Here is a 12,803-nt window from a genome sequence, read left to right as displayed (position 1 = left end):
GGAAACTGAACAGCTGCCGGAGGAGTGGAAGGAAGGGATAATATGCCTCATTAACAAGAAAGGTTACAAGCTGGAGTGTGAGAACTTTCGAGCGATCACCATCCTTAAAGCCGCCAACAAAGTGATATCCCAGATCATCTTCCGTCGTCTGTCACTAATAGTGAATGAGTTTGTGGGAAGTTATTAAGCTGGCTTCGTTGACAGCTGCTCGACAACGGAACAGGTATTTACTGCACTTTCGTAATCTTAAAAATAGACGTATGTATACGCCTTTTTCCAAAACTAGTAGTACTCGTCGAGCTCTTTAACAGAAAAATGGAAAACATGCATGTTGTAATTTGCACTTACGCCACTTCCTCAGATTACATCAGTGTACGCAAATCCTTCAAAAATGCCGAAACCATTTGTTTACGCCATCCCAACGATCCCAACCGAGGATGACGAGATGTTGTCCTAAACCTTGTATTGTGGTGTTTGTTAACTTAATAAATTACATAATGAAATCGGCCGAGTGAGTCATCATAATTGTTCGGGGTGCAAATTGACTGTTCTCGTTAAGAACACCAACGTGTGTGGGAGAAGGCGGAATGTCCAAATTTCGTAGGCTGTTATAGATTCACAGATAGAAAAATCCACTGAAATTTACGGTAAAGATGATGCACATAAATGGAACACCATTATTAGCTTAATTCCACGCGTGATTTGGCCTAAATGTATACAATATTTGGCGTGAATCGTCAATATTGCTTGCAAGTTGTAAGCAAACTTGTAAGGAAGAGGTCCATTTCCGCGTAGAATAGTGTAAACTTCCGCATCTCAAGTTTTACACGCTGTTTACTTTTCATTATTTATTTCTGTGTTGTAATTCAATAAACATTGGCGCTAATCCATTTATTTGAACCTTCTTCTTTACATAGGTTAAATCTATTGCAAAGTTTGATGTGGGTTGGCACATGAATGGCCATTTTTTCTTGAGTATAACATAATATATTTAACACTTCATAGGGTTCGTGATACTACCATCTAGTTATATGAAAAATTGAGCTTCATTTATTTTATTGAAATTACTGTGAATACATTTTGTGTGACATTTCTTGATACTTGGTTTTTATTTGTTTTTCACAAATCTCCTAATAAACAACCTGTGCCTTTCCTTTCGTGATTCTCACATAATTCCCGATCCATCATTTCTTCGTAAAATTAACAATATCAGCATCCATCCGTCCAACTAATCTAAAACCACACTTGAAACATCTGCTTTCATTAACATGATTTCTTAAAACATAGTTTCGTTACTCAGAGATCTTGATATGTGCAGAACAATTTATTCAATAACGAGGAGCACGAAGAATGCTAAAATGAAAGTTCTCATGCCTCAATTCCTACATACAGTACGTACAGTGATAAAGATCCGATTTCCTTCAAATAATGAACAATCGACGGACAAACAGCTTGCAAAACAGCGAGTATTTGAAAATCTCTACTGAAGGTACTTCAGGGCAAACGTTAATAATAATAATCGTCAATATGAGTTTGAGTGCAAATCTTGGATTGTACGACAATTCTCCGAAAACCAATTCCCCGAATGTAACATTTCCCCGAATAGAACAATTCCACGAAAGTATAGTACCTCTTGCAAACACATCTTTGTAATCGACTGTATGCGCCCGAAAAAAAGCAGCGTTTGAAGATACGTTCAAGAGTGTCTTATTGGACATTATCAGCTCAATATCCTTTGGTAATATAAGATATTCTTAATCCTCCAGTTATAAAGATATCAGAATACAGTTATTTACAAGATGCTTTTTTAACTAAAATAATCGAACAACGGCTGTATTTTTTTAAAAAGCAGAATCGCAAACGGCAATTTCCGATTGAAAGCGTTTTGGTGAATATTGTTTACCTTTATAAGACGAGTTTAGCACAATTCCATTTAATTCCACCAGCTCGTAATACTTTTACATATACGTATTCCAGCTGTAAAGCCGTCTTCAGTGTCTCGTACTTGACTCGACTAAGTCGACAAGTCGAGTCAAGTACGAGACACTGAAGACGACCTTTACAGTTGAGGTCGAAATGAGTATATGTAAAGTTATACGAGGTGGTGGAATTAAATGGAATTGTGCTAAAGTCGTCTTATGACAGTGAAAATATTCCATTAAAAAAGAGCTAAATAATTTTTCTTGAAATGTTTTTTTGTATCTTCGAAATCAAACTCCTGTCCTGTAAATACCTTCTTAAGAAGTATAAGGCAATGGTGGATGAGAATCCTTTTATACAAAAATAATGCGTTTTTCCGGAATGAGTGAGTGGGAATGTGATTTCTTCTTTAAAAAGAATGCATTTGCTCGGAATAATGCAATGGTAAATGCGTCGCTTCTTTATGGGGGTGTTTCCCCTGATGATTAATGTTATTATTATATCTTTAATAACATGTATGTATCTACCCAAAATAAGTCCCTTGTCCCTTTTTCAGAAATAGGCCTCCAGTGTCGACATTGCAACTTAAAAGCGCATCTTGACAACGCGATGGTGCTAATATAATTTTGCAAACAAAACTACACTAGCGCGCAGTTTTTTTCATGATGCTAGCGCGGAATCAGCACAAGATGTCGACGACATTGCTACACATTTCAAAATAGACAGTGAAACATGTCATACCACATAGTGAGGGCAGCTTGGGCATACCCCGTTTGGCATAAGTACGTTAGGCATAACGGATGTTAGGCATAATGTACGTTAGGCAGAATGGACGTTAGGCATAATGGACGTTAGGCATAAAATGATCCAAAGAACAGCCTATGACATAAAGAAGGCAGAATTATGCCAAACGTCCATTATGCCTAACGTACATTATGCCTAACGTCCATTATACCAAACGTACTTATGCCTAACGTCCTAACGTGTGACTTCCATTTACCACCAAAGTCTTTGCCACATGTATCAAAAAATCCTGAATAATTCAACGAAAAATCACATTGTCATTATCACACATTATCCTACACATTGCCAATCACAAAAATGTCATTAAATTGGACGAAAGCTATGGACCAAAAACAAAAGGATACCGACAACCGACCACCTTCCCCTACTTTTAAAATGATTCAGATGATTGTGACATAATTTCAAATGTATCAGTGATATATTCTGTGTTCTGTTTACTCTTCACACGACAGGGAGTGGAACAAAAACGAATTTTGGGAACCACTGGAAGGGTGCGAAGGTGAAACAAATACTACAGCATTTTCAAGATATCGAAGCATCGATAAGGAATGAAGTCATTTGAAGTGAAAACTGTGCAGAATTGAAATGACTACATCTTATTTTTTGCCTTTCTCGTATACTAAGTATACGTAAATGATCAATATAAAATGAGCAATATGATCACTGAAAAACAAAACTTTTGATAAAAGGCTCGGAGATCCGTACCAATCGACTCAGCTCGTGGAATTGAGGTAATTGTAGTTTTGTGTGTATGTATGTGTGTTTATGTGTGTATGTTTACAAAATTTTGTAGATCAATTTTTTTGGAACTTTGCATTGGCCGAATTACTTGTAACAAGTTCCTTTGGCCGGGGAATCCTGTCTCATTGTTTGCTATTAAAAATTGGCCCGATTGGATCACACCCAATATATTTTTAAACTGGTGGTATTCATTAACTTCTCGCTTTACCTGAACTTTCACAGTTTTTCATATACCACCTGAACTTTCTTTGATTTTTTGTGAATCTTTTCATGGGTTAGTTTCATTGACGCTAAAGGTCTCAATCGACTAAAACCCATCAGTTTAAAAAAAGAACCGGTGTATAGGATCAGAAGCTATGCCCAAAATAATATTATTATACCAAAACACGCAAAAAACACTCACTCATATGTATATGTATATGTATATGTATATGGAAGGGCATCAACACCGTTAGGTGGATTAATCAGGATTTTTATTCTTATTACAATCTGTTCACATTTTGTCTTAAACAAGGCTTAAACGAGACAGCTACGTCGAGACATGGTGCATTTTACCCGGTTTCATTATTACAACTGTGTGAAAAAACCATGCAATTTGTTTCATTATAGCTGCTGCTTTTCCAATTATCTTTTTTTTTAAACTTATATTAGGATGCGATGAACTTGTGCTCATAGCTTGTGATGATTGAGAGAGGTTTATGTCTCTAGTTAGTCGTCGTCCATAATTAATTGCGAGCAATGTTTGCAATCCTGCATATTTTTCCAATGTTCAATTGATAAAGATATTTTGGAATGATACTATCACAGAGGTGGCAGATTCAGTTAGTTAATATTAGGTCACTTTTGTTTTTGGAATAATTAGAGACGCTGGAAGACGTCATCTATCGTTTCTGTCATGTTGATGCATTGTTGCTTAAATGAGGGAATAAAATGTTTGTTTGAGAAAATAGAATGTGAGATTTCTACATTACATTTAAAAATCTTTGTACAAAATCCTTACTAATGAGCAAGTGCAAAATGAGCAAATGAGCACTTTGCAACTCATTCGGGGATGAAATCTTCTATTCTGCGTTTATATTTGTGCTTTCGTGCTGTAACCAACGAAACACAACGAAACTTATCAACCAAAGCGAGATGTACGCCAAATTAACGTTTTCGATGAGTACTACTCGCTACACCATTATTATAAAATGACACATACGACACTTTCTCAGATAACGGCAGTATAGAATACATTTTCTAATTGTTGGTTATGTTGCTACTGTTTAGGACTAATTCTGTAGTTACAATAAGTGAACATATTCTCAACAGATGCTTCGCTTTACTGATAAACTGCTTTGCCTTTTCATGTCAGGACTTTAAACTAGTTTTATTGAACATGATTTTATATCAAGATCTCCGCTGCAACGGATTTTACCTGATGATGATCGGATGGATTCTGAGTGCCTCGTATATTTTGCCGAATTTCTTAGTATAACGGAAGTTTGGCCTGACTTAACACCATCCTGAAAACGAAAAATACAAATGATAAATTGAAACATGAAAAAATGTATAATCATAAATATTTAAAATCCTAGCAGTCGTGTTTTAGAGGTCTTTTATGTTATCAACAGTGCTAATAAATTATCACTAACTAATACATTATTTGGATACTATAAAACCCTGTTTACCATGTTCTGGATGCCGCTATTTCTTCTGTGAATGATCTCTAGCTTGACCATTTGAATGCGTGAATGCTGAATGGAGAATTAAACAATAGTTTAGTTCATTGTAAAGTTGATTAATTATGTACACAGACAAAGAGAAGTGTTAGTGGTCATATGGGGTTTCTGTTGAAGTCCTTCGCACCCACACTTAATCTATAGAAAACAAAAGTACGGAATGGAGATCTGGTTGTTTTATTTTCAATTTTTTCAACAGAAAAGCACGCTTAGTTTTTCTTCCAGATGAGATAAATCTAAGACCGTGATAATGAAAATGAAACAGTTCGTATACAACAAGACGTTTGATTCAGAGCGTTAGTGATTTATCATCGATTTTATCATGATTATTAAGTCATGGATCATTTAATCATTATCCATTAATCATAATTATACTAATTAATCAATAATTACTAATAGTTAATCATAGAATTTTACATTTATTCATTAATGACCAATCATATTCAAAACTGTTTTGCATTAATTTTTTAATCATCAATCTTAATGATTGCATAAATAAATTTTATCCTTTAATCTTTTATCATAATCATATAACTTGTATACCTCAGGAAAATAGGAAAATATTACCTGATTTTTTATCACTATGCAAATTATTTAATTTGATAAGGCCGATTTAAATATTTTAAAACAATTATGTCTCCCCCCCTAGGATTATTTTGCCCAAAATTAATTAGAATTTAGGAGGGACAAAAAAATTCGAATAATTTTGAGAATTTTCAAAACATTCTTTAACAAATCCGTGGAGTTTTTTTTTATTTGCATATTATTTTTTTATTATCTCCCCCTTGACCTTTCGGAGACCAGAAGGACATAATCATAATTAAATATACATATCGCGTCAGTTTTTATTCACGATCGATAATCGTTTATCATACTCCAAACGTTTTATTCATTAATCATAATCGTGAATCATTGACAAAAAATAAATTAAATTCTTAAATTCAATTCAATTAAAATCGGAGACGAGCCAGCCTCGGGCTGAAAGTCTCTTCAATAAAGACAAAAAAAAAAAAAAAAATCAATTAAAATTAATTAAGTAATTACAAATCATTAAATTCTAAAACAATTAAATTCAAATTCTTCAATCATAGAGCTTTCAATGATTGAATAAATTCAAACAATCATTGGAAGGTTTATTCATAACCACTCTGGTTTGATTGTTATTTCTGTACACAGCATCTAGCGGAAGGAAATCCAGCATGCTCGTATGTTTTTTCATATTTCTTAATCTACAAATTTAGGTAACCCTAGTTTAATATTATGATATTTTTTCCTTGTGTATCAACCCAGTGCACACTGAACTATATTCAGAGTTCTAAACTAAGAACACCTTGGCTCATGTTCTGTTCAGAATGCATCTCTGAGAGATAGCTCATCCAGCATTGGAAGTACCACAACCGCTGCATTAGGCACGATGCCACTTGGATCAGAGAAACGACTGGTATGATGACGAATATGAGTAGTTAGTTGAAGAGAAGAATGCCGTTAGGGGCCGATACACTAATTGCGTAAGCATTTTTTCTGGGTTTTTCCATGTAAGATTTTTCCCATATAAATCATTTTTTATTTATATGGAGCGTAAGAAAATGTTAGAACCCCCCTTCCCCCATAAGTGCTTACGTAATTAGTGTACGACCCCTTAGTCAGAGGAATGGCAAAAAATCGAAGGGAACGATGTAAATCTTCTATATACATAAAAATGAGTTTATGTCTGTCTGACCCATATAGACTCGCAAACTACTGCAAACCGATCGGCGTGAAAATTTGTAAGCAGAACTTTTTTAGGCCGGGGAAGGTTCTCAAGATGGTTCGAAACCCCTCCCCCCTCTAGAAGGGGCCCTTTACAAATAAAACAAAACTTTTTCCATAACTCAAGAGTTGATCAGAGTAAATCAATTTTAGGCGAAATGTAGTTCGTCGGGTCTGCTAGTGTCTTATAAAACTTTTTACAAATATCTAATCAAATTATCACATTTTTTCAATATTACAGTCGCGGAACTTTATGAATAATTTAGATATGTTTAGCTGCTTTTTGTGGCATATGTTGAACATTTTATATCTTACGATCATGTGATATAACTCATATACATTTAACTACCTTCCATCTACTGATACATGTGCCCATTATTTTTTCCGCCAGAAATGGAAATGCCAAAAAGCACGTGGTCACCAGTAAACAAAATATTCGTTCTTCTATTCAGATTGCTGATTGGATTATTTGTGACATTTACTCTGTCTCGTTCAACCCAACAGCGAACACTCCAGCGACTACGAGCACTTGGTGGAACAGCTACTATAACCGACCGTGTCCCACCACCCAGCAAGTACAATACCACAAATTATTCAAGTGCATCAAAGGTGTTACCGGCTCTTGCTGCGCATGGTGCCCTCCAGTGCCGAACACATCTCAAAACGACGCTTGCCGGAATCCCTTCATCATCTTATACACTAGCAAAAGAAAGCTCTACCTGAGTAGAACACTAAGGAAAATAGCAATTGCGATTTCCATGCCACTTTACTAATCAAAACAAAAATTTGTGCTCTTTTGATTTTTGATGCAAACCTTATGTGCTTACAATCTGTTAATGTAACGAGCTTTACTACTTGACATCGTCTCTATATACAGTGTTGGAAATATAAAAGTAAACAAAGTCGTTTCGCGTGAACTATTCAGTACAAATAGTAGATTCTGCACGTCCTAAACATTTTTAAGTATTCATATACAAGAACAATGTATTATTTTCATCTCACAACTACAAATTTACAGTCTATCTAATTTTATTTTTGTGTCTTTGACGTGTTTCTGAGATCATGCTGGTAAGAACTTGGAAATAAAAAGTGAACAGTACTGTTTCCCCCACACCTTGAGGGATAACACAGCTTTTTCAACCCTTCAACTAAGTTTTATTTAATTTCCTGTTCAAAAGATCGATATGAGGCTGTTATAAATCGCAAAAACGAGTAACACCTTTTCCCCTTATTTCTTCATTTTTAGTTCCTTAGATATTAAAAAAAACGGGTTATCCATCTAGCGGCGATGATGCCTTTCTCGTGCATCGTAAAATGTACTGAAAAAATCACATAAGAAAGGTCAAAAAATCACTTTAGGGGAGAAGATCGCATATTTTCTATCATTTTGCATGTTTTTGCATTAATTACTATGCATTCCCACCATCCTTGAAAAAATTTTTTTTTTCGATTTTGAATTTTTTTTTTCCAAGGGGGGACCGGGACCGCATTCCCCGTCGAATGCAACTTCTTCTTCTTCTTCTTCTTCTTATTGGCATTACATCCCCACACTGGGACAGAGCCGCCTCGCAGCTTAGTGTTCGCTAAGCACTTCCACAGTTATTAACTGCGAGGTTTCTAAGCCAGGTTACCATTTTGCATTCGTATATCATGAGGCTAGCACGATGATACTTTTTATGCCCAGGAAGTCGAGACAATTTCCAATCCGAAAATTGCCTAGACCGGCACCGGGAATCGAACCCAGCCACCCTCAGCATGGTCTTGCTTTGTAGCCGCGCGTCGTACCGCACAGCTAAGGAGGGCCCCTCGAATGAAACTTGTTCGACAGGGGACAAAGCCTTGTTGATCACTATTGAATTCGATAACGATCGGCCATTGCGTTTGAAAGTTGTTAAGAAAATGGTACATCGGACCATATAAACCCCATATAAGGTTGGTGTCTTAACTAAATGCGAGAAAGGCACCACCAACGCTAGGTGGATTAATCTGGGTTTTTTTTTCAATACAGTATTAAAATGAGTTTACATTTCCTTCGGGACAATATACGCAATAAGATAGACCTTATAGTATTATACTGTAGTAACAACTTTGGAAGAACTGTGAAAATGTACGCAAACATTGCTGCAAGTATCTATAATAAACATTAAAAAATCTTCAAAAATACCAAAGAGTAGTTTTGTCCATATTTTCTCTGTTTTCATATGCATATTTCCTCTGTTTCCCCTATTTGGTTTTTCAGTAATGAAAACGTTTGATTGCTATATGTAGGGAAATAGGAACTTCTTGTCTTCTGGCTTTCTAAGTCTGAAAATTATTTAAACGGATTCACATTTGCATTGCCCGACGTTTCGGCCAGGTTATTGGGTTTTTTTTTTCAAAGGAAAAGCTGTCTGCCGTTCTTCGTACACTTAACATCTATAAACATATGTGCTACGTTTGCAGCTTTAGTACTAGAACACATAATTTGTATGTCATTAACATATTTTTTTACATTCAATGAGACACTGTTCAACATCAATACTGGTATTGATGTTGAACCGTGTCCTATTTAATTTAAAATATGCTAATAACAATCAAATAATGTGTTCAAGTACTAGAAACCCCAAAAGTAGCACAAATGTTTGTAGATATTAAATTAATGAACAACTGAACTTGGAAAATACCAAATAAACAGGCCGATACGTCGGGCAATGCATATGTGTCAAACCGTTTAAATAATTTTCAGACTCAAAAAGCCAGAAGACTAGAACAAATATTTCAGTCGAACTATAATCACGAAAATAGGAACAAAAAATAAAAAAATAACCTTAGATAACGCAAAAAGGAGTACTAAAGCTTTCTACATGTATTTTGAATTTAACCTAAAATGTGCCTATAAACTTACTGTTTTTTTCTTCTTCCTCAACTTCACATTGTATATGCCATATACGATTGGATTCATGCAACTATTCGTGCAGGCAAACAGAAATAATCCTTTTTGTACACGTTGATCAACACTTTCTGCTGACTTTTGGTCTAGCCAATACCTTAAAATAAAAAAGGGAACATTATCATTTTGTTTCGATTTACTTGCAGAACAAGGAACTTGCCATATAGACATGACATAATACGGTGTCCAACAAATGACAAACGCCATCACTATGGTTATGGTCATCTTCAACGTACGTCGTTTGGCCCGCCCTAGAACGTCAATGCTTGATCGCCGAAAGCCTTCTATAAAGTCAATATGCTCTATTAATGAAAGGTGTACTTCAGAATGGTTGTTCATTTATACACCTGAGTTCGGCATTCTGCTATGTCTAAAGATTTCCATATAGATTGATGCGTACGAACAAATGATAGTTAACAAGGGCAGTGCATACATAAACATCATCACTAGAATATTGTAGACGGTATGGTAGTAGTCATTCGAGAATGTATTGTACGTCACACATTGCTCATACCATGTGTGGTTTGGATGTATTTCAACGTGAAAAATGAATGGCTGTGGCAAAAATAAAAAATATTCGTAAGTTTTTTTTATTATTTTTTTTTATTCAAAGCTTTTTTTTAAGTCATTGCAACGTATTGCAGAGTTGATAATGAATTCTTTCAAATAATGCGTTTGTCCGATTTAAGGCGATCAGAGTTGATGATTCTTTCTTTGGATAAACGCATATAACGCAATAAGCATAAACGGGATAAGGCGAACAGAGGAGATAACGCCTTTTTCTAAATTAACGCACTTGCCTACTACGAGGCGAACATAGGAGGTAATGCCTTCTATAAATGAACGCGTTTTCCCGGGTTAAGGCGAAATAGTTGATAGTATTTTCTTTCAACGAACGCATTTGCCCGGTATAAGGCAAACGGAGTAGATGATGCCTTCTGTATATTAACGGTTTTGCCCGGTATAAGGCGAACATAGCTGATAATGCCTTCTTTCAATTAACGCATTTCTCCGTGAGAAGACGAACAGAGTAGATGAGTAGATGATTCCTTAAATGAATGCATCTGCCCGGTTCCTTAAATGAAAGTATTTGTCCATTTTAAGACGAACCGAGTTGAAAACGCATTCTTCAAATGAACGCATTTGCCCGTTATATGGTGAAGAGAGTAGATGATGCGTTCTATAAATGAATGCATTTGCCTGCCGAGCCGAGTTGATAACACCTTCTTTATATGAAAGATATAGCCCGATGTAAGGCAAACATAGGAGATGCTGCCTTCTTTGAATAAATGCGTTAACCCGGTTCAAGGGGCACATAATTGATAATGCCTTCGTTTAATGAACGAATTTGCCCGGTATAAGGCAAACAGTGGATATAATGCCTACTTTAAGTGGACGCGATTGCCCGTTTTGAAGCAAGAAAAAGAGATAATGTCTTCTTAAAATGAACGCGTTCGCCAGGTTCAACGTATCACCTATTCGGTTTCTTCGTGCCGCATGCCTACCACGAAGATGATTGCGCAGCCAAAAGTCATGACGATTTGTGTAGTCACTTCTTCACATAATTGACTGCACGTCACTATGGACGAACTGGATCAAACCAGAACAAGTGATTATTATTCACACGAATTCTAAATAAACTTCTTTTGATTTACTTTTTTTTCATTGAAATAAACTATAAACTTGTAATCATGACTGATTCGGGGTACTGGCTTATTCGGGGTAGTATCCCATTCGGGGTGATGACATTCAGGGTAGTGACTCATTCTGGGTAATAGCGTTCAGGGTAGTGGCCTTCGGGGTAATAGCATTATGGGTAATGAAATTATGGGTAGTGTCGTAGAGTCAAAGCAGCATAGGGTAGAGAACCATTTGGGCAGCACCCTCTATTCCCGTCAACAACGTTCATTACTCGAGCGCATTACAACCGAATTACTTGTTTTTTAGTACATCGTTAGTTTCTGTCGATATCTAGTGATGTACAAACAATCAAACCATTTGGTTGGAACGCGGTCAAGTTATTAACGTTGCGGACGGGAATAGGGGGTGCTGCCCAAATGGTTCCGCTCTATATACCAGACGTAGCCCTGAACCGCCGAAGGTCCACCAACCGGACGCGGAGTTGAAAAAGAATTGAAATCCCGGCTAATGGAAATACCATATGGTTGCCTATGGCGACTGGAGAATATTCCTAACCCGAATGCAACTCTTGTATCAAAACAAAATGGTCAACGCTAAGTAGTGGAGGCATTGGCCCTTATTGACCATCTTGAGTTCTAGCATATGTATTAGGGTGGCTCAAATTAGTATGGGAAAAACTTTGTTCAATTTTTTTGATGGGCCGCCCTCTTATTCGGTTCTATTTGATGCCCTGATGCTCTGGACAAAATTTCAGCTAAATCGGTCAACGTTTGGGCGGTGCTATACTCCTTGGAAGTTTATATGGAAAAATGTATGCAGAAACATCCAAAAACAGTGAATTGCAGCTTGACTACACAACTTACGATGAAGAACTATGATACTAATTCAGATCTTGGAGAATTTAATACAGAATGTTATGCAGAAAACCGCGAGAAGATTAGAGTTTGCCCGGCTAAGTTATTAGCATTTCTCTGCAGTGGGGTTTGAGCAAATTTCGTTTCTTTTACCATTGAAAAGAAATAAATTCACCCCTAGAATACTCCAGTAAAATGCTAATATCTTTGCGTAATCAACTCTAATCTTCTCATATAACATTCTGTATTTATTTACAGAACTGAATGAGTATCATGGTTCTTGATCGTAAATTGTATGTCCAACTGCAAATCACTGTTTTCAACACTGCAAACGTTGACCATTTGGTTGAAATTTTGTCAGAGCATCTGACGGCATCAAATAGAATAGAGCCCCATCAAGATGAAAAAAGTGTTTTTGAAACCACCTAATAATATATATGTAAA

At 36.1% G+C, this 12,803-nt stretch overlaps 1 protein-coding gene across 4 annotated transcripts in view; it reads right to left on the bottom strand.

Moving 5' to 3' along the window:
- Positions 1–1,039: 1,039 nt before the first annotated feature.
- Positions 1,040–12,803, bottom strand: part of LOC134211800 (adipokinetic hormone/corazonin-related peptide receptor variant I-like) — a 49,862-nt gene continuing 38,098 nt past the window's right edge. Inside the window, exons 6-11 of one of the 4 annotated variants that reach the window (XM_062689049.1) lie at positions 10,212–10,419; positions 10,025–10,148; positions 9,820–9,961; positions 5,136–5,201; positions 4,883–4,970; positions 1,040–1,254 (exon numbers count right to left, since the gene is read on the bottom strand). In XM_062689049.1, the coding sequence (XP_062545033.1) occupies positions 1,229–1,254; positions 4,883–4,970; positions 5,136–5,201; positions 9,820–9,961; positions 10,025–10,148; positions 10,212–10,419 (654 nt within the window). In that variant the 3' untranslated portion in view covers positions 1,040–1,228. Of the gene's footprint in view, positions 4,971–5,135; positions 5,202–9,819; positions 9,962–10,024; positions 10,149–10,211; positions 10,420–12,803 lie in introns of all 4 variants that reach the window. The other 3 variants (XM_062689048.1, XM_062689051.1, XM_062689050.1) reach the window with 3 other exon arrangements.

The sequence above is a fragment of the Armigeres subalbatus genome, chromosome 2, assembly GCF_024139115.2.
Source record: "Armigeres subalbatus isolate Guangzhou_Male chromosome 2, GZ_Asu_2, whole genome shotgun sequence".
NCBI classification, from domain to species: Eukaryota; Metazoa; Arthropoda; class Insecta; order Diptera; family Culicidae; genus Armigeres; species Armigeres subalbatus.
Note: the sequence above shows the minus strand (reverse complement) of the source record. Positions and strands in the feature narration are given on the sequence as shown.